A 22,735-nucleotide genomic window follows, 5' to 3' on the forward strand; every position below is an offset into this window, starting at 1 on the left:
TACAAACATTTTAAGCGAGCCAGAGGAGGACGTGCTGCTCTCAGCGTCCTGGCTGCGTTCTGTTTGTCACCTAAAGCCGAGATCGACTCAAAACCTTCCACGATCGACATATTGCACCGCTGCTCTAACAAAGCACGAACAGTTCAGAAACAATATGATATGGGAAAAAAGTTATTTATTTATTAACTGATTAAGTCTGTTTTAGATTGTTCTTGAGAAACGAATCAGTCACGGCTGATTAGTGGGCGCAGTCGCGGCTGCACAGTTTAACCCATTAATTTTTTACAGCAGACAGCCGCTCCCCTCTCTTGCAGGTACTGCGTACCCCCTCTAAATCTTTTAGGGGTACGCAGTACCCTGCCGTACCCCCTTACTTTCACCCCTGGTATTAACGCTATAAAATGAACGCTCTCTATCACCCATGGAGGGATTTCTGGATTTCTTTATTTAAATTCGTTCATTTTTCAGAGGGTATCGTGATTTTAGCTACTAGTAGCAGGAGAACGGAGCTGCGCCAAGAAGCTAACAGAAGCTAACAAACACTGAATAGAAGAAGAGCTGCCATCGATACAGTTGCAGCCAAGCATGGTTTAATGTTACACAATACAGTTTTACCAAGTTGCTCAAAGTCTAAACTGTTGTGCATTTTAAAGGTGTAAAGTTTACCTTCGACCAAACGCCCCCCAAAGGCATCCCAGTGCCCCCCTTTTGTAAAAATGTCCGCTAGCGCCCCCTGCCGTCCTCTGAACGCCCCCTGGGGGGCGGTACCGCCCACGTTGAGAACTGCTAGTCTACATAAAGCTCTCCAATGACTGCTGGTGTCAGTGAGTAATCCATTATTCTGTAATCTGTCAGGCTGCAGTGCTCACAGCATGGAATGACAAGTATTTTAACAAGACGCGCTCATCGTACTCATGCTGTAACTTGTCGTTTTTATCACATACACATGCAGTCGCCTGTACTTCACGCGTACCAAGAGGAGTGGCGTAATGGGAAGTGGATCTGACGAGTTGCGCTGGGGGAACACGGTGGCCACCTGCTGTGTGAGCGACTTCCCGCTGCGTGTTAAACTGGCTGACTCACGGAGCTGATGCTGTTCAGGATGCCATTACTGTTCTGGGATCAGGCAGGAGTTGGGCTGTTAGGGGAAATCAGCTGTGCTGATGTCATATAGCTAATCGTCATGTTTCTTCGTATAAGAACATATCATTGAATTTGAATGAAAAGATGATTTTTTAGATAAGTGAAACTCGTGTAGGTTTTTTACACACAGTGACGTATTTCAAGTGTTTACATTTGTTCATTTTGATGTTTATGGCTTACTGCTGTTGAAAACCTACAAAAATGTATTGTCTCAGGAAATGTTAATATTACATAAAACTTATAAAAAGTGCCACTTTATTATTTATATATATATATATATATATATATATATATATATATATATATAATTTCATATTGTCTTTAATCGTGTTTTCATTTTTTTCGTGGAATACACATTTTTGAAGCTGCATACTTATAATTTACTTCCTTTTTGCAAGTTGAGGTTGCAGCCTTCAGCTTGTCTGCGTAATTAGCTCTGGTGCCTATCGTCCATAATTTCAGTCTGGTCTGCAGCCCAATCAAGCAAAGTAACATAAAGGTTCAATCGAACCTTCTTTTGGTACCACTGACTGCGAGGACAGGTGCCAAGGTTATCAGGAAAGGAGAACAATTAGTGGTCTAAAACTTCCTGATAGACTGTTTCTCATGAAGCCCATAACCTTGATGTCTGTGTGAAAGCACTGACTCCAGCCACAGTCTTGCACACTTGTTTCCTACCACACTTTTTCCTTCCACAAAATGTTCCACTACTATTGCCCGCATAGGCATGACTTTTTAAGACGTGTTAAGAAATTTCTGCCGTCAAGTCCACAGTCCTCTCCGTGATTGCGTTTGTCATAACACGCATCTCTGAGTTGGAAGTCCTGGTTTTGGGTGGTGTTTTATGGTTTCCAAGTCACGCTGGGTTCCGGCATTACGGCACCAGACACCCACACACGCACGCATGGATACTGTATCAGTGTTTAGTTACTGGGTGATGCACTGGCTGAGCATCTAAATAGCAAGCTAACTCCCCAGGCAAGGAAACATCGCTTGTCTCAAGCAAAGGATGCGTCACGTTTCCCATATAGGACCTGTTAGTGATCAGAATTCCTTTAATGCTACTGGACTGTATGTTGGTAAAATGTTATAGACCTGCAGGCTTTCAGGGCGCAGTTTGGTGGTTTCTCCAGCAGGGAGCATGATAGAGGAGGAATGTATTATGTTGACAAGTTGGCTCTTATATACTTGTTTATGTTTTATTTAGCTTGAAGATGCAGGAGTTGTTTATTTACCTAATGGCGTTCGCGTGACATGTCATACTTGCGTGCCAGACAAGGGCTTGAGTTCACATTATTGGAATGATAATAGCAGCTTTCCTCAACCCAGGGGTGGAGTGGAGGGCAGCTTCCCTTCACGGACCCTCCGCTCTCTTCCCCCTTCTCACTTTTACCCTGTGCCTTTCTCTGCACATGGATAGTGGAGTCCCCGTGATGCTTTCCAGATGTCTCAGCTCAGCGACCAGATTGACAAAACCCTACATCTTCTCTTTAAGTTGTTCTCATTCGTGTCCTTTAGAGAACGCACGCACACCCCCAGCCCCCTACTCTATCCTGCGTTTCACTGTTTTGGTAAGGAGACATTTTCTTGGCACAGAAGATATTTTTTATATAATCCTTCTAAAGGATGGCTCATGCTGCAGAGAAATAGCCACTCTTTCCTTTCAAAATGTGATTTTAATCTGTGCCACATCAGGATCAAATAAATGCCTTAATACATGGTTTCCTTCCTGAATTAAAGTTGCTCTTTTCTTTGTGAAGATGCAAACACTTCTGTTTCGCATTTGCTGCCAATGCACAGATTTTATGATTTTTGTGTTCCTGTCCATTCATTTCCATTTAATGCCTGTGGATGCATCATTTGACCCATTGTTCATCCATTTGTAAAATCAGCCATTGAATCCTAACAATGCTTCTCTCTTTGCGTCTTTTTATATTTAAAACAAGCATTTGGATTTTTGAGATCCGAACCAAAAACTGTCTCTTTAGCTCTGTCTACTAAACTGAAATAAACCCCGCTTCCCTAATGTGCCATCTGTGTTTTCCGTAGGGTTCCCTTTCAAATGAGCGCGACTATGAGACGGTGGTGATGATGAGGATGAGGCAGGCTGCCGAACGTCAGAGGCTCATCGAGGAGATGCAGAGAGAGGACGACGAGGAGTCGTAGCTTTAGTTTCATAAAGCCTCTTGTGTTTTTGTTTTATTGTAACATAGTGTGGAAAATAAACCCTTTTGATAAAATAAAGCAGTGTTTTCATTTGTCTCGTTTTCGCCTGTATATTGATAATGTTTGACTAGGTGCAATGTAGACAAGTTAGACCTGCTGTGTGTAGTGCCACACTACACGGCTACTGAAACAGCTTATCAGAAAGGCCAGAGAGAACTCTGTAATTGTTAGTTTGAAATGATAAAACTTCTATAAATTCAGTTTTCTGTCTTGCTTTAAAACCGAGAGTAGTCAGTAAAAAAATGTTTTTAATTATTTTTAATAGGTTTATGCATGATTTGTGGGTGGTCTTTGACCTGTGGGTTAATTTTATCATCACATAGGTGAATCTCAAGTGAAATGCAATTGAAAGGTTTATTTTAAGAATTCAAAAAGGGAAACTCATATGAGAGTGATTAATTAAAAACAAAGATACATTTATCATTGTTTTTAATCATCAAATTAATGATGATTATAACTGACTGCTAACCCCTAAAGAAAACAAAAATTGTTTCTCAGAATGTTGGAACATTACACAAATGTTAATTTCTGTATTAAAAAGTGATATTTACCCAAAAATGTTGGGCGAATTACTGCATCAAGAATGCGATCAGTCTGACGCTGCTGGATATGCTTCACAATCCTCTCAATTCTGCTGGCAGCTTGTTCACCATTCTCTTTTTTTAACAGTTTTCCTTCCACTCAATTTTCCAGTAAAATGCTTATAAACAAAACTCTGTGATCACCTAGCTTCTTTAGTTATTACCTTCCATTGGTCTACCTTCGGGCTGCACAGTGGCGCAGTTGGTAGAGCTGTTGCCTTGCAGCAAGAAGGTTCGGTGTTCGATTCCCAGTCTGGGGTCTTTCTGCATGGAGTTTGCATGTTCTCCCTGTGCATGCATGGGTTTTCTCTGGGTACTCCAGTTTCCTCCCACAGTCCAAAAACATGACTGTCAGGTTAATTGGCCTCTCCAAATTGCCCCTAGGTGTGAGTGTGTGTTTGCATGGTTGTGTGTCCTGTGTGTCTCTGTGTTGCCCTGCGACAGACTGGCGACCTGTCCAGGGTGACCCCACCTCTCGCCCGAAACGTTAGCTGGAGATGGGCACCAGCAACCCTCCCGACCCCACTGAGGGACAAGGGTGCAAGAAAATGGATGGATGGTCTACCTTCCTTATGGAGAGGTTCAAAGACTTCCCACTGGACAAATGTCAAGTCGGCATCTTTTCCCATTATGACAATTTCTGAATTAAAAATCTACTTTTCAGTGGTTTTGTGTATTTTAAAGTTATTTTCCTTCTTGTAATTCAGTCAAAAAAAATAAAAACTGACAGATCAAGTTTTTCTGTAAATGCTTATGTGGCAAAAGCCATAACCATAAGCATGAACAGAAATAAGTATTTAAAATCTATCACTTTGTTTGTCACTTTCTGGACAGAATTACTGAACTTGGTTAATTTTCCAATGATATTTGAATGTATTTAAATTCACCATTACATTCAGATTGTGATTCAGATATCACAAAAAGTTACACTTTTTGTTCAAATCCCATCCATATCATACAGAGAAATATTTTGGTTTTGCTTATTTTTTCTGTGCAACACCAATAAGCATCAATTCTTGACACATGGTGCGTGCTTAGTCTTTTCTTGTTGGGTTTTAAAAATGCCAGCTTTGCCTGGCTGGGCAGCAAAACAAGCTGTTAAAATAGCTCCATGATGTAATGTTCATCAGTCAACCATTATGTGGTCAAATGTGACAAGTTATTACCTCATTACTTGTACCAAACACGTTTTGACGTACAAATCTTTCTTCCCTGTAGCATGCATACTTTATCAGCTACTTTAGGGTAAGTCGGGGGCAGTCCAAACCACAGACCGTGTGATGTGACTGTGTGGAAATCATTTCTGCCCCATGTTAAACCAGCAATCAGGCTGTGATTGGAACACTAGGTACGCTTTTATGGAATTCTTGTGGCTTCATTGTGATGAAAAGCAAGCTCACTCTGGAGGCTCTCCATTTTACATCTGATGGTTGGGATGATAGTTCCTCTTGGTTTTCTGTTTCCAAATATCCTCGCCTCACTGAGGAGGCATTGGCTTTTATTTATTTATGGTTCTGTTTATTGAGCTCCCAGTATTTGCTCCACTTTAATTGCTTTAATATTTGCACGTGATCTCTGCAAAACATTTAGTTTAGTTTTGAACGTTTCTTGGAAATGTGCTCTGAATTAGGGCTTATGATCAACAAAGCCCTTAACTAAAAATTTACAGCAACTATGGTGGTTGATACTGTCGACATTATGTTTGCTGCTTTTATTAATCCTTTGTCGCACACAGTTGGATGGTTAATGCTGAAAATGGTTCAGTATCATTTACTGATTCACTTTAGGCTATTTCATTATCAAAACAATTTTGTAACAAAACAAGGTTGTAAAACAACTACTGTTGGTGAACAATAGACATATGAGACAACTTTTCCGAAACAGAAATCGGGGTATGGCAGAAGCCTGTATAAAAATAATAATAATAATAATAATAAAAATGCTATATTTTAAGAATGGCATTTTCACGACAAGTATGTGTAAACTGCTGACCAGCACTGCAGTTTAGGCTTTTACACAAACGCTTCTCTTGTGCATTCACCAGACTCTTAAAAAGAGGACTGCACGTCCTTTCTATAACCATTTAATTGTTGTTTCAGGATTATTTAAAAGCTGTTTTTGTTGGGAGACTTGCATTGTTGATTGATGTTCACCTCATGCTCAGTACTCCTTGTACTACGCAGGACACGGGCCCCTACTTTTTTTTTATTTTATATTTTCTGTTTTTACAGGATGTAAAGCCAACATTCTGCAATAACATTTGTGTTTTTGAACTTCTGGGTTTCCATTCGCACACTTTCACTCCAACTCCGCTTTTGCTGGATCATGAAACGGGCCGCAGAGCGTGCAAAATTAAAGAACACATTTTGAAATATGTGTTCTGCCCCTTGATATCGACCCTGACAAATTTTGATTTGTTGCTCCTAGATATTTCACAATAATCTTATGCAACATGCTAAATCCTGCAGAGATTTTGCTTATTTATGCTCTGCTAAGTGACACGCTACCATTCTTTGACACACATTCGGCCAGTCCTTGTTGTGGTCATCATGAGTTTTGTAACAGAATCTTCTTGCTTGGGAACACACATCTTGCCAGTACAGTCTGTTTTCCTCGTCTCTCTGGCGTAATGGTGTGTCTACTACTCTTTGTCCTGTCATTGTGTTATTTAGGAGCCACATGGAAGCTTCGCAACAACCAATCCAGTCATGCATCCCCCTGCCACTCCTGCGCTGCTTCTCCACAGCTCTGTTACACAACGTCCAGCTGTTAGTGGTGTGGTGGGAGACATCTGCTCCTCTCCTCCCGCAAAATCCCCTCATAACATGGTTTTGTTTATATGTATCCTTCTCTACCCCAGCAATGTGATACAAAAAAAAAAAAATCAGAAACACACCACCTCTGTCTGAATGACAACAGAGGAAATACAGTCACAGGAAACACATTGACCACCAAAACTGCCCAAAGCCAACAGTGGTTTCTGCTGCTGCATGCAAACCAGCAGGGGAGGACGACCTTGTTACAGCATCATTCTCAGGAGAGATTTAATGTCTTCATAGCATCGTAGCCGTCTTATCTGAGGATGATCTGCCTCTGCTTCATCTTCAACTTGGAGAAGGAAGCTATGTCATGCATTAGACAGCAGGTCTTGTTAAGAGTTTGCCTGGGAACAAATCTGGGCTGCAGGTTAATGATCTGGGCTGGCCCCAAACTCACGCTGGCAGACCCAGGGCTCAGATGAAACCACCCAGTGTGTTTTGGCGGCCGTAGCCAGGCTGTTTCATGCCTGACATGCAAGTGTCTTATCCTAAATTATAAAGCATATTTTCATGGTGTGAGGTATGTTTATCAAGTTCTGTGCATGACGGGTGGCTTGCAAGATGCTGCACATACAGATCCTAACAAAAGTGTTCATATCCTTTAAAGTTTAATTTTTGTCGTATAAAAATCACAAGCTGTGATCTATTTTATTACGATTCTGAGTGACGGCGCCATGTGATAAGGTGGTTTACAATTTATGTGAAAATGAAATCATACACGTGGTTTTCCAAATTAAAAAAAATAAATACATCTGAAACTTTTGACAATTATCATTTCACTTTTGACTATTTACAAAACAGTTCAAGCTCAAATACAGCAGCAGAAGAAGAAAATAACTTTCATATTTTGCCACAAGTGGGTTTATGTCTGCATTTTTATTGGGTCATTCTAATCAATCTGCTTGGATCTGGACGTTGTTGTCGTCCTGCTTGAAGGTGAACCTCTGCCAGCATTTCTGTCCCGGCTGAGGAAAAGCTTTCTCAAATCAATTGATTGTGATGTAACAAGATGTGACAAAGTAAATGCTTTTGCTACGCAAGGTGAAGCAACGAATGTTTTTATTGTTAGATAACAATGAATTGCTTATTGTTAAAATGCATGTATTTATTATTTATTGTTTAAAAAATGTCAGATCTCCACATTATTCATTTCATAAACGAAATGCTAATTTAATGTACAAAAATCTTTCAGCATAAGTACAACAAATTAGAGTTTTTTTTCCCCCTCCCTGCATGACAGAAAGGTTCTCTGACTTCATATGGACAATTAACTTCAACACACCTGCAGTAAACTACATTACTAACAAATGGTCCAATAAAATCTCTGGAATGTGGTTCCACCATACTGGCAACCTGTTCAATCAGAAACCTTGTAGAAAAGATTTCCTTAGTTTTAAAGTTGCTTTCTCTCATCTGTGGTAATAAACGCAACATAATATAAAGTAAAAAAAAAAACAGATATGAATTTCACCTTGGCAAAATTCTTCAGTCTCTTTTTTTGAAGGCTATCAGGTGATAAGTCAGTCCGTCTCTTTGTGGAGACACCACACCAGCGTCTGTCCCACTCCCGTCATCGACAGGACACGGAAGCCAATCTTCTCCAGCTTGTCCAGCACCAGGCGAGGCGGGTCGTCCACATGGTATTCAGAACTAAAATAAGCATAAACAAAGTAATTCTGCCTTCCACAGATGTGGGATTTCTCTCTTTCAGTAAACTCTGCTTGGAAAGTACATGGCTGCTAAGTGTTCTGGTGCTCATTCACTTCCTTCCACACCTTGGTTCATTTCCCAGAAGGATCTGAATCAGATTGCCAATGACAACACTTCCCTGCTCTGTAACCCATCACCTTGAATGGTTTACTCTCAATCTGTGAAGCAGAAGCTTTCCTCAACTACACTTTTTTTGTTCCAGCCAATTGACTTGATCTCAGCTCTGCTGTCAATATGTGCGCTTTAACAGCCAAAAAGAAAGAAACACCCACTTTTAACTGTCAAAATTGAGAAATATAGCCCTGCGAGAGCAGATTTTCACCAATCCAGCTCAGCTCTGCATGTCTGTGGAGGTCAGCATTCCAACAGTGCCTTTAGAGATTACTCTTTTCAGTTTGTCAGATGACGGCGGAGATAGACGAAGTTTCACAGGATAGTTTTAACCCCAAATTTATCTGCAGCGTGTCACAAAGCACCATAAGTGTTTCCATTTGCAACCACTCACAAATTGTTTCCCAGCATGGTTGTTTTTCTCGCCCCCAGGTAACTCATGACAGCTGGATCAGAAAATTCGTCTCCTACATTCGTTGGACCAGACTCCTGAAAAACAACGGTTTGATATCCATCAACAGTTTGATTTTCTAAATGAATGTCTCTGGCTATTATTTATGCAACAGTAGCTCTGATGCAGACCTCTGGCAGGTACAAGATAATAAACAGTAATAATATCAGGGCAGGCTAAAAATAGATGATCTAATACTCAGAGGCTATAGAATTAGGTTGCTGGAGCTGAGCAGGCTGGGAAATGAACATGCATGATAAAAGAAACAGAGACGGATGCAATATGTGTAACAGTATTTAAGACAATGGCAAGAAAGACATTCAAAAAGGCTCATTTTTCAAGCTGTGTAAGGTGCCAAATGTGCAAAAGGACAGTATATAAGATCAATTTGCTTTTACATATGTAAAATTACATTGGAACTGGATACACTTATTTGATGAATAGCTAAATGTAACATCATAAATCACATCATCTTAATTTCTGTAACTTGCAGCTAATGAAAACCCAAATTTAATCCACTCACTCCACCAGCTTACCATGTCATGGTTGTGGACTGATGAGGACTTTAACAGATTGTCAGTCTGTCACAGAGCAAAATTTAAATTTTCCTGATAACCATTTAGAAAAAAATAGATTTAATACAGAAATGGTATGATCTGGTCACGTTATGGCCGACACCGCCATGGGCGGCCTTGATTTTGTCCTGCAGACAGTCACTGAGACCGTCCACAAAAAGAGTCACTGTTAAACTATGCCTCCTGTTTACAAAGGACCTTTATCAGACTTGTTAAGAAAAACTCCAATGAAAGGAAAAAGTGTGGCAGAAAAAGGTGAAGAAATGCAACTGATGGCCATGAGAGGACGGTGAAGCAAAACCAATTCAGGAGTTTGGGGGAGACGCACATGAGGCATTGACTGAAGTTGGAGTCGGTACCTAAAGCGAAACCTCAAACTAAAAGTGTTTCATTATTTTACTTAAGCCACACATGAGTCAGAGACAGTGTGGAAAGAGTTCTTCTTGGGCTTCGCTTTTAATGTCTTTATTAATCCATGCATGGATGTTATGGAAGTGTACAATATGTCTGCACGATGCATCCCTCTGTCCAAGGCATTTTGTTCCCCAAGGGAGACGGATAAAAAGACTTTGAGCTTGACTAAAGAACCTACTGCTCAGTGGTCCAAAGACCTCTTCTCAAATTAGAGCTCACTTTGCATATTATTTGTAGATTAAGGTCCCAGAGTCTGGTGGAAGAGTGGAGAGGCACACGGGAGTTTTTTGATCTCTACTGTGAGATTTCTACAGTCAGTGACGACTTGGGGAGACTTTTCAGATGACTTCCCTCTGTTGACAAGCTTAATGGAGGTGTTGCATTCATTTTCCAGCTGACTCGGCAGCAACACACACAGGCAAAAGTACAAACACCTGATTTCATAATGGTGACATTACTGTGCTGATTGGTCAGTAAGCTGGCCTTAACTAAACCCTGCAGATGATTTGTTTGATTTTGTCAAGAGCAAGACATAAAAAATAATTTTTACTGGTCTTATGTAATTTGGAAACATTTTTAGAAAATTACATTGTGGGTTTTCATTTGTTGTTAAGAATATGACTTGAAATTCTATCCGTCTATGTACGATAAATTTATTTAATAAATGAGTTTCTCTTCTTGGCCTGATTAACAGAATAAATGAATATGATATTCTAATTCATTGAAGTGCATTTTAATACTCATTAAGATTTTAAGTCAGTAAAACTGTATAAAAGAACAATTATTTTGCCATTTGTACCCTGCGGTGCACTGTGAAAAATTTTAACTTTTGTCTCGCCCAATAAAAAAAATAAACATTAGATTTAATTGGTTACCCTGCAGAGCTCGGCCAATTATATTCACAGGAGTCTTGCTCTGTGACTGTGATGGGAGAATGTATGTGTGCTGATCCATTCATTCAGAAAGTAACTACATAGCTATTTAAATACAGAAATAGCTACATGTTAATTTCAAAAATAAAACTAATAATTCACCAGCATTGTGCATTTAATGAATTAACAGTTATTTGTTTTCAAATTTAACTTAACAATTTGACTATGGTCTGAATTGTGCCACTGTTGGAGCTCCATACAACATGGAGGCTTGTCTGCTTTCCTCTGCACGCAGAAAATAAGAGGCCTCCAGATAAATATTAGGTTCAAGTGGCAACTATGATTGATAAGTAAAACACTGGGTGCTGCAGAGGCTAAATAAACAAATCCTGCAATCTCCAATCCAAGCAATGCTTCTGTAAAAGCAAGGCACGAGTTATTTATGTGGGATATATACACACCAGTCGGATCTGCGTGCTGATGAGCATGTAAGGCATCCCTGCCCCTTGGCTTTGGTCCTGCTATCCCCTGGGAATGACTCGAGAGGTGCCTTCAAAGACGCGACTGCCTCTGCAACAACTTGCGCTCCTGCTGTCAGCTCCGTACGGAATGCGGAAACACCCACCGTGACTGGCCAATCACGGCTCCCCCTCGGCCAGCTCTGCAGACACGGCATGTTACTCAACACCACCGCTAGTTTATTGACACGAGAAGGAGAAATGCCGGCCTGTGTGCGCACATAGAACAAATGTTTTCTTAAGACCAGTTTTCATTCGGTTTAATTAAAGTTGTGTATTTTTACCTCTTCTCTGCAAATATTTTCTTTGCAAATATCGGCCAGGATTTCAGGAGCAAACTTCCCATTTTTTCCACCAAGACGCATAACACATAGGTTTTATGTAATATGCATGTTTTTTTTTGTTTGTTGTTGTTTTTTTTGCATTTCCGAACATTTAATCTGAAATTGCAGCATAATTGTGAATATATTTGCCCATGCTTTGTTTTCATTTTGTTTGATTATTTTTCTGCTAGAGTATTAATAATTTGAATTCTGTGGACTAGAGAGTAATGGACTATGTTGATCAAAGCAATCAAGTGGATCAGGTGGATCAGGTTGATCAGGTGGAGTGTCTGAAAACATACGTTTGCAGAATACTAAACTAATGTCTTGGGAATGCCAAAAGAGGTAGATTAATTTTTATTTATGCCTCAATTGCCATATCTAGAAAAAAAAATAATTTAAAGCTACTAGTCAGACTTTTTTTTATTTTATTAAAAAAAAAAAGCGTAACACTTTATTTGAAGGGGTGTGCATAAGACTGACATGACACTGTCATGAACATGAAGGAGTCTTTATGAATGTTTATGACAGTTGTCATGAAGTGTCATTCAGTAAATAATGACACTTTTAATGCAAAGTTGCTCTAAAAGTTGCATTGAAAGTCCATTAAAAATGCCAACTTTGCATTAAATTAGCATTATTTACAAAAGCATGCAAAGCTGGCATTTTTAATGGACTTTTAATGCAACTTTTAGAGCAACTTTGCATTAAAAGTGTCATTATTTACTGAATGACACTTTATGACAACTGTCATAAACATTCATAAAGACTCCTTCATGTTCATGACAGATGTTATGTCGTGTTTATAACAGTGTGATGTCAGTCTTATGCACACCCCTTCAAATAAAGTGTTACCAAAAAATGATCAAAGAAGTAGGTCAACTTCTTTCAATGAGATATTCAGAAGAGTGACTCATTTTTAGATGTATTTATTTGAAGAAATCTGTCGGGAGCAAATGCTTTTATCTCGGAAATAATAACAAAGCCATGATGGAGTAAAGTTTAGATTAAAATCCAGACTTTTGGTTGTTTATGCTGATAATTTGCTCACATGGACATTGATATTTCAAGTCTTTATTTTCTTGAAATCTTTTGTGATTACAGTTTCCAGACGAGACAAATTCTGAAGGCTGTGGTTATCTCTGTTGCCCATTTTTCCTACCACACTTTTTTCTTCCACTAAGCTTTTTATGAATATACTTCTTTAGCAATGACCTTTTGTGACTTGCCCTTCTGTCAGATGAATTAGCTACTCTCTGGATCATTTACAGAGAAAAAACAACTCACTATGGAAGCAGCCTCATGTTTTTATCAGTTCTTTTCAAACAGACGTCCACTTCTTCAGAGAACCTCCCACGCCGTTCAAAACAGACTGCTCTCTGTAAGCAGTCTCTCCCTGTTTCCTGGACTCCTGCTGTGTCTTCCTGCACTTGTTCATCTGCTGCTGGTGATTAGAGTCTGAGGGCAGCTCCTCTGCAACCTGTGGTGAAACGTCCCTGGTGGGTGCACACAAAACACTTTGACCTTTTGACTGGATCTTGGATCTTGGTGTTCGACTTCTCAGCTGGAGTGTGGTTGTAGCAACAGTTCCATAAAGTCTGAAGAGAACATGATAAGAAACTCATTTTAAGTTTTATGTCATTTGGACTTAAATTTTGCAATCTTTTGTTTTTTTAAGCATTCAGTCATGATTTATTTTTGAGGTCACTGTCCTGCTGTATGACATAGTTTTGGCGACGCTTCAGCTAAGGAACAGATGGCTTCAAATTGAAGTCTAGAATCTAACTATACATGGAGAAAGGGTCATACATCTGCAAAATAAGTCTAGATTATCAGCTCTCCATCACTGTGCCTGACTGTTTTTATGAGGTTGTTTAATATAATTTATTATAATTCTATTTTACTTTGGTTCCCTGCAATAATCTTGTAATCAGCTGCAATTAACCCTCAATCTCTGGAGGCTAAATAACATCTTAATTCTTTGGGAATCAACAGTGGTTTATGCCATTTTTCATTTTTTACATACGTAAATACAATTTCTTTTTTACCGAGAAGAGCAATTTTTGCTATCAAATAAAAATTGAGGCTTAGATTTAAAAGAGGTCATATTGTTGCTTTAGTTGTATTTTTTTTCACTCTGTTGACTCGTTGAATTGCGAAGTTGGAGGAAAATCATCAATGATCTCCAAACTTATTTTGTGTGCAAATAAAGATATAAAAATTGTGGAATAAATTAAGGCCCCTCTGCTCTGAAAACATCATCGTAATGTTCAACACAACCAGTTTTCTTCAAAAGTCATCCGGTTGGTACACATATGTGGGCAATGTTTTCTCCCCCAGTATAAATCCAGTTTATCTGTGAAGGCCTCAGAGGTTTATTAGGGAACATTAGTGAGCAAACTGCATCACCAAGGCCAAGGAACACAGTAATTGGAAAATTATGGAGCGGTTTATAGCATCATTAGGTTATAAATCAATATGCCAGGCATTGAACATCCCAGAGAGCACTGCTCAATCCATCTTTTGAAAATCTAATATGGTACAAGTTCAAGACATAACCGGCCACCTGAACTCACAAACCAAAAAAACCAACAAAAAAAACAAAAAAAAACAAAAACAAAAAAAAACTAAAATAATTAGAGAAGCAGCCAAGAGGCCCAATTTAATTCTGGAGGAGCTGTGGGACATTTGGAGCTTAATAAAGGGAAACCCTGCAGAAAAAGAGGTTGGGCTTCAAGCAGAACAAACCTAAACATACAGTCAGAGTAGTGATGGTTTAGATTAGCGGTTCTCAACGTGGGCGGTACCGCCCCCCAGGGGGCGTTCAGAGGACAGCAGGGGGCGCTGGCGGACATTTTTACAAAAGGGGGGCGCTGGGATGCCTTTGGGGGGCGTTTAGTCGAAGGTAAACTTTACACCTTAAATCCACAACAATACCAGTTTAGACTTTGAGCAACTTGATAAAACTGTATTGTGTAACATTAAATCATGCTTGGCTGCAACTGTATCGATGGCACCTCTTCTTCTATTCAGTGTTTAGCTTCATGGCGCAGCTCCGCTCCGCATCAGTTCAGCATTACCGGCTGACGCTGCTGTGATTCACTTTGTCTGGTATTTATGTAGGCTACATATGTTTAGGCAGTTCTGTGATCATGTCAAAGCAGCAATTTATATTAAAAAGTGTTTTATTTCCGTTTGAAAGCTGCCCGCTTCCATGGAAGGACAACAGAAAATCGCTCTTATAAACATGTAATTACTAAAATCACGATACCCTCACATTGTATCCCTCTGAAAAATGAACCCATTTAAATCAAGAAATCCCTCCATGGGTGATATCACGATAGAGAGCGTTCATGTTATAGCGTTAACACCGGTGCTGCAAGTGGTCCGACATGAAACGGGTTTGATGGAACAACGGTACCAGCACATTTAAATTTCAATAATCAGAACACCGAAATTGTTTCCGTTGTTTTAAAAGTTTTATGTCTGTCTGCCTTTTCCCCATCGATATGTTTCCCGACCGCCCTGCACCTTAGGGAGTTAAAAAAAACAACAAAAAAAAACGCCGCGCACATTGCGCAAAATTCTGAAACATGAGAAGCGGGCAAAACGGAGCGACGAACTAGATGTGAATTATGGCATAAAAACAGAGAATCCGACGCTGAACAGTGAAAAATCAACATATGATGTGAAACACATGACGATTACGAGGCGCAGCAGGTGATGAATGAATATTACTGATGATCAATAAACAATAAAATAAATGTAGCAACAGGAAAGAAACTAAAGTGAACATAGCAATAAACAAGGAGAGGATAATACTAATCAAATGAAACTAAATGGAAATGAATGAAAAACAAAATGCAAGAATAAACTAAGAAACTAAAGTAAATACGGAGGAATAAACTGGTATGGCAAGACCTTTCGAGCAATAATTAATGCAGAGGACTGTATGGCAAGAATAAACAGACACTATTTCCAGATAAAAGGTAAAATAATATTGTTGAAGTGCCATGGGCAGGGGCGCAACTACACATTATTCAGGTAGATGCGAAAACATAAATCGGCACAACCCCACAAAGGAGCGTAGAAACATACGCTCACCTCCCCCCCCCCCCCAGCCCCCCTCCTCCAGACGCCGATACGTTTAGGGCAAAACTCGCTACATTTACCTCGTTATGTGCGCGAGGTGAAGGAGCGTAAGGGGCGCTGAAGTGTACGGAAAACATAATCGGTGCGCCGATTCAAAACATCTACAATAATGATAGTAACATTGATGATAAAATAATTGTCAGTGCAAAGTAATCTACAAATTCTTTGGAGGGGGGCGGTGAGGGACCTGGATAAAGGCTAGGGGGGCGCTGGCCCGAAAAAGGTTGAGAAACACTGGGTTAGATCAAAGCCTGTTCAGTCGATTGAATTGGCCCAGTCTGAATGCAGAATCTGCAGCCAGACTTGAAGACAAATAATCACTCATGCTCTCTATCCAATCTCACTGAGCTTAAGAGAACTTGTAACAACAACAACAACAAAAAGATGGTTGGAAATTTCAAATCTATATATATAAATTTGGTAGCGACATGGGAACAAACTTGTAGAAGGTGATTCTACAAAATACATATTTTGTGTGTTTGAATTCAATTGTAGCAAACATGTTAGGTTGTTATTTATGAAAAAAAATATTATAACCAATCAATTACTGCATAAACATTGACATTAAAATAAATTGAAGTATGTGGCTGGACTAAGTGTGAGAAAGTTGATGGTGAGTGAATACTTTTTCAATTCAACTTTAGACAAAAGCTATTTTGTTCAACTATAATGCCCCTTCCTCCAGCACCGTTATGTTTTCCAAAATCAATAGATTTCTGTCGTATCAGTTGCTGAACCAAAAGAAGAGTTTTGACTGCTGCTCAAAACTGAACATGCAGAAACAGAAAATTATGCTGAAGTCAAAGTTTCAGCAGGGAAAAGAGGAAAAACTGCTCCCCATCCCTCACATGCCATTTGTCACATAAAAATTATCCTTGGAAAAAAAAGTTATGTCTCCTAAAGTCTAACTCCCTGTGTGTCAGATATCCTGAAAACCAACATCACGCTTCCTGTGATCAGTGTGCATGCGACGGATTTACTTGCTGTGAATATGCGTGGGAGAAGAGCTGCACCTGGAGGCCGCTCTGCTGAAGCAATCGCTTTAAATCACAAAAGTAGGAGCTGAATAGGCATAAATTATACAGCAGGCCTGTTTGTGTAGTCAGTGATTTACTGTAGATGTTTTGGAAAGGTCCTGCAACATTCAGGTGGTGGGCTTTAGACAGTGGGAGAGCACAGACGGCAGACAGCTCTGTGACATATCTGGTGTTAGGGTTACACAGCATATAGGTTTACATGGGTTCAACGTTGATGGATCGCTGTCGGTGCTCACAATCCTTCCGCTGACTTTTTGTGCTTGTGAATTCATACCTATGTCTGCATCTGGGTGTGCAGTGTGTGCAACTTAAGAGTTTTGTGCTCGTCTTTTACGATTAGACATACCCATGACCTCTTTTCCTGTTCTCTATTGTCTAGATTACATAAAGCGTCTCAAAGTGGAGAAGCCTTCCTCCCTCTGCTTTTCTTTCTCGGTTACTTCGTCTCGCCTCCTGCACTCTATCGTGCTGCGCTTACTGACAGACAGACGATACCGCCGGGCTTAGCAATTGCACAACATATCACAGTGGTACATAATGCCACGAAACATTTCGAGAGCTGTCACCAGGTTAGCATTTTGTTGAAAAACACCAGGATGTGGTTTCAGCGGTTCCACGAGTTGGAAAGGAGGTTTGTTTGGGGAGACAGTGATTAAGAATAATGTCATTACATATTTGGAATGACATTCACTTACCCACTGCGTCTTTTCTCTCGTCACTTCAGTTGGGATCTTAAGTTTGTGCACGGTGAGCGTCCCCGTCGGATACCACAATCCGGCTTGGCTGGGATATTAGTAACAGGAAAAGCAGCAAAATGTGAGATAAACAGAGACAGAGGAGAGTTTTCAGTAAAGCTTTAATGTGACAGGCAGCTTTAAAACATGGCTTGCCTCTCTGCATTCCCTGCTTGCTTTCTGCTGCGTTCTGTAGATTTGTCACAATAATTGGCATGTAATGACAGCACGTTTTCAGTAACAGACTAAGGCGGCTTTAAATAAAGAGAATAACCATTCTCTTTGTTCAATGTGAGTCATATCAACCTGAAAGTAAATTTGCTCAGAAAAAAAGATTCCTGAAACAGTTGTCAGAGATGGAAATCTTTTAGGATTTTAATAACTCAGTGGCTCTGAACTGTATAATTTGAAAATCAGGTGCCTTTATGCACCATTTACTCTTTTCCCAGAATGATTCATTGTGAACTTTTTGTACAGATGCAGAATTTGTACAGCGCAAATTCCTGGAATAGTGAAACTTAGTCATGCTGACAATCTCTTTTCCCCCCTGAGAACAAATGCAGTAGTTGGATCATTTCAGTTTTGATTTGACTTCTCTGAAATACATGTTCGTGTCTGATGACTTCAGACATGAAGTTATTTCCTTAAGTAAGAGAAATTAGTAAAATAAACGCTCCCAAATATGTTTTGAGAATACTCATGAATCATCGTATTATTTCCACAGTCCTGTTTTTATACTCCTGGTTGTTATGAGCCTGTGCCAACCTCCTCAGGCAGGTCAGAAGGATGAATTTTGGGGGTCGAAAATAATTTTGTTGTCAGGCTATTTCTGAAAAAAAAAAAAAAAAAAAAAAAAAAAACAAGACAGAGACACCATAGAAACAAGTAATTTATTTATTTTTTGAGACAGTAGCAGATTGTAAATTTCACATCCTTCATTCCAATACAGTTACGATATACGAATCCAAAGTACAAATGCTTCATATAGTGACAGGACCTGATGCTTTATGAAGTGTTCTTCATTTCTTTATGACTTAGACTTGCCTAAGTGTTATCACTGCATGTCTGTAAAGAAAGATATAAGGACTGAGAGGACTTTAGAGAGGTGGATCATGGGATGGCGAGGGAGGAATGACATGAATGCCCACCGCCATAGGACTGAGTCAAATTAAGATTCTCATCAGGCCTGTGGTTGTCATCATGGCTCTCATTATTTGTTGCACCATGTGGTTGCTGTTTATGAACATGTCCAGCAGAGGTAATCTGCTCTGTATATCAGCACAGCATCTTTGCCCAAGAGATGGCTTCTTTTTGGGAAAATGGCTGCAGCACAAAGCTTGGCAGAAGCAAAGGGACAGCTTGACTTTGTTAAAGGCATAACAAAAGCAGAGAAGAGGCACAAGAAGCTTCCCTAGGTTGGTCTTCATTGCACAGGGGGCTTTCTTTGTTTTACTGAAACATCATCTAAGCAGATGTGGAGCATAATGTGACGTATATTGTGAAGATGGTCTGGGAAGTGGCTGTTTGAGTGTTTGATTCTATAAACAAAAATAAAAAATAAAACAAGGATGCCTGTTCTGAGAGTTTATGGGGTCTACAAAATTACCTTATGAATATTTCTACTTTGTAAAGTGAAGTATTAAATCTATGTTTAATTCACCTTTAGCAGTCAATAGATTCTTCAATGATAGTATCAAACTGAGAAACGACCATGGAGTGTGAGACACACATCACTATTTCAAGTTTTAACTCTTTGCTTGTGTTGTATTGGGGCTCTGTGATGTACCGATTAGCAGTCAGTGTCTTAAAAGCAGTAGAAAGCTGCTGGAGAAACCTGAATTTAGTCAAACAGAAGAAGTTCTTCATGGACTGAGGTTTACAGTGGTTCATTGCCATTGTACAACAATATGGCAGACTATTAATTTTGATATTTTGGTAAAGCTCTTCAGCCTGTCCATTTTCTATAAATAACAAAAAGAAGCAGCTCATATGTTTAATTGAAAGCAAAGCAACAAATATTTTTGTAAACTAAAATGTTCTTAAATTCATCTGCGCTACATTTAATCAGAATGACAAGGTTTTCAAAAGTAAAGTGGCTATGCTTTAAGTCATTAACTAAAAATGACATTGAAGAAATTTTATTTATTTTGTATTTATTGTATTTTAATTTGTTTAGTTAATTTCTTGACACTTATGAATCTGTATTTCTGAACGTTGTTCTGGTAGCTATTGACCACAGAATAGGGATTGTTGTCTAGCTACAAACCCCCCACTTTAAGTTTATATCCCTAAGTCTCATGTTTATTGAAATAAAAGAGGACATTTTCTATTAAAGTGTTTTGCTTTGTTGGATACTCCTGTAGTGGGTTACACGAACTTACAAACACAAACATATATGAAAGAGAAATTGGAGAAATGACAACCCTGACCAGAGTCATCAAAAACACCACTTCAGTGCAGGGTGGGGGTGCAGTAATTTATGAACATAATGTAAGATTTTGTCGCCTTTTTGTGACAGGAGACATGAAAATGATCATCTTGGTTTTAAATCGCTCAAGAAAATGTGTCCAGAGTTTGACTCTTTAACTCGTTTTCTTTCAGCAGTCAGATTGCCTGACTGCTGTGAGCAACATAGAGCAAATTTTTGGAGCACTGCCTTGTATTCACACACAAATGCTGTTATGGTTTCTATGAGATGATAAATGAAGATGACGGAGAGGAGTCTCATTTTTGAAATGTAACGTGGTCGTCGGTGGTCGCTGTGTTCCCAGACCAGCAGTTTACTGACACTTATTCATAATATGCTGCTTTATCGTGAAGCTCCAACCAAAGAGTGAGCTCACACGTGGAGCTCACACATTCACACTGGATGCACAGTTATATTATGTGAACGCTTTATTGTTGCATGTTCGATATATTTCTCAAGTTTCTCACTTTGTCAAACTGAGCGATGAAGTTTAGGATCCAGTCCAGGTGTCTTTTTGCTCTGCTTCTTCTCTTCTTCTCTGTTCTTCTTCCCTTCATCCCACTGTTCACCGTTTCAGGTCTGGTTTGTCTCCTGCTCTGCTCTGGTCACCTTAACTTTACTGCCTTCGCTCTTGAAGATCCTCTTTATCTTTTAACCATCACTCATGTAGGTGGAGTCCTGCAAGGATGGTCATATTTTATGTAAAAGTTTAAACTCTGAGCTAACAAATGCATCTATTACAGTGGAAAGAGTTGGCACAATTACAAGATGTAACCGCTCAGGTCAGCATGCCGACATCTTGACATGTAAGCATTTTGAATGCTCTATTTACAGCACACTTAGATGAAGTGTTTTGTGCTTAATGTAAAGGGAGTAGTGGATTGGAAACGGGAGAAATTTTGGATGCAGGATCAGAGTTCAGGCAAGTTCACTGCTAGACTAATGGGATCTACTGATTTAAGTTTGGTTTATAACAATAATGAAAACTATGCATAATCATAGTTACTCATACTTCAGTATTTGACAGTAACTGGGTCATGAAGCACAACTGCTTAGCATCTCATGGATGTTTATTGTAAACCAAAATTCTTGAGATTGCTGCTATAAGAGCTTAGTAATAGTACCAATGAGCTTTAAATGCCAGAATTCAAAGTTAATGTCTATTCAACTGATTTTTGTCTTTTTTTTTTTTTTTTAAGTATATTCATTTGCTATTGATAGCTGGATGGTCATTAAAACATGAGCCGAGTGTATAAAGTAGCAAGTGTATAAAAAAGCATCTCTATGATCAGAAATGTGGTTTTACATTAATGGGAAAAGTTATACCTTAAGTTCTTCTTGATGGGATGAGAGACTTATGTAAAATTGACTTTTTTCAGTTTTACATCAAGTTATAATGTCGTCCCCTCCTCAGAAACATACTTGGAGTGTTGCTTTGATTCTTTCATGCATGTTTGAGAAACCCTTGAGTTTGCTGTGCCGTCGATTTGTATCTGCCTACAAAACGCCGCTTTTTTACTCAAAGCTCCTCCTTTGAGTTTACTGAGCTTCTGCCTCACAGAGCTCCCCCTTCCCACTGCTTCACCAATCAGCTCCATCAGACTAGAGACAGCAGCAGTTAGCAAACACCTGGTGGGTCTGCAAGTCTGCTGAGCTCATCAAATGAACTACTTTTCAGTCCAAATCTCCTAAGAATGGTTGTAAACAGCGCTGTGATGATGTGCTGAAGGCAAAGTGTCAGAAAGAGCAAGAGTCTCTAGAAGAGACAGGGACCAATTTCCAATTGTGAAATCAAATTTCTAGTGGATATAAGTTGATATAAATACAGCATTGGTATAATAACTGAAGGTAACATACTTACTTGACTGTGCTATAAAGTGGCCCTACGTGGCTGTAAAATACATAGCCCTTTTTATGTTGTAATTCTTGTGCGGTCTTCTTTCATTTGGACCACTTAATGATTCATTTTTACTGTTTTTGGCTTTCGTCTCCCTAGTGTGACAGTGGGTGAGACAGAGCAGTGAGAGTAGCAGCATGTAGGAGACCTCAGAAGGATCAGAACATTGCGTTTTTCTGTTTCGTACTGGGCCGCCCAGTCGTGTTCCTTCCAGGAAAGCTTGAGTTATGAGCTTGAGTTTGTCTGGGTGATGTTGTTCCGTTTACTCAAAGCCACAGAGACTCCCTCTTTGTACCCCTCTCCAGCTTTTTTTCCTTCCCTCGTTTATTACATCCTCACCCTCCTCCATCTCCATCCTCCAACCTTCTGCTAGTGTCCTTCACTGCCATATTAAATCCACTCCTTCCTCCTGTGTCGGTGGCTTCGTGGGCTGCTTTCTATCTTCCCCCTTTGTGTCTCCAAATGTAGCCGCCTAGGGTGAGGAGCTGTTTCTTATTCCCTGTCAGACGGATCCCAACTGGGCTGCAGCCTAATGAATCATTTCCTGTGAGATATAGTGAGAAAATCACTTTCAGAGTTCTGGGAGAACAATCGATGCAGCAGGCACCTCACATGCCCTCCTTTCTGTTCTCCAGCCACAGTGAGCAAACTCACCAACACATGCAGTGTATTCATACCCTTCCAATGGTTTTTCACATTACAATT

At 39.6% G+C, this 22,735-nt stretch overlaps 2 protein-coding genes across 2 annotated transcripts in view; one reads left to right on the plus strand and one right to left on the minus strand.

Annotated features, from left to right (window-relative positions):
- The window catches only part of dnajc17 (DnaJ (Hsp40) homolog, subfamily C, member 17), a 43,204-nt gene extending 39,801 nt beyond the window's left edge, over window positions 1-3,403 (plus strand). Inside the window, exon 11 of the mRNA XM_008399437.3 lies at window positions 3,193-3,403. Within this exon, the coding sequence (XP_008397659.1) occupies window positions 3,193-3,309 (117 nt within the window). The 3' untranslated portion in view covers window positions 3,310-3,403. The remainder of the gene's footprint in view (window positions 1-3,192) is intronic.
- Window positions 3,404-7,811: 4,408 nt separating this feature from the next.
- gchfr (GTP cyclohydrolase I feedback regulator) lies at window positions 7,812-11,583 on the minus strand. Its single transcript, XM_008399434.3, has 3 exons — window positions 11,364-11,583; window positions 8,985-9,079; window positions 7,812-8,419 (listed from the first exon to the last, which is right to left on the minus strand). The coding sequence occupies exons 1-3, from the start codon at window positions 11,397-11,399 to the stop codon at window positions 8,290-8,292; spliced, it is 261 nt and encodes an 86-aa protein (XP_008397656.1). The 5' UTR covers window positions 11,400-11,583; the 3' UTR covers window positions 7,812-8,289.
- Window positions 11,584-22,735: the final 11,152 nt, after the last annotated feature.

The sequence above is a fragment of the Poecilia reticulata genome, chromosome 22 (genome assembly GCF_904066995.2).
Source record: "Poecilia reticulata chromosome 22, P_reticulata-male-v2, whole genome shotgun sequence".
Lineage (NCBI taxonomy): Eukaryota > Metazoa > Chordata > Actinopteri > Cyprinodontiformes > Poeciliidae > Poecilia > Poecilia reticulata.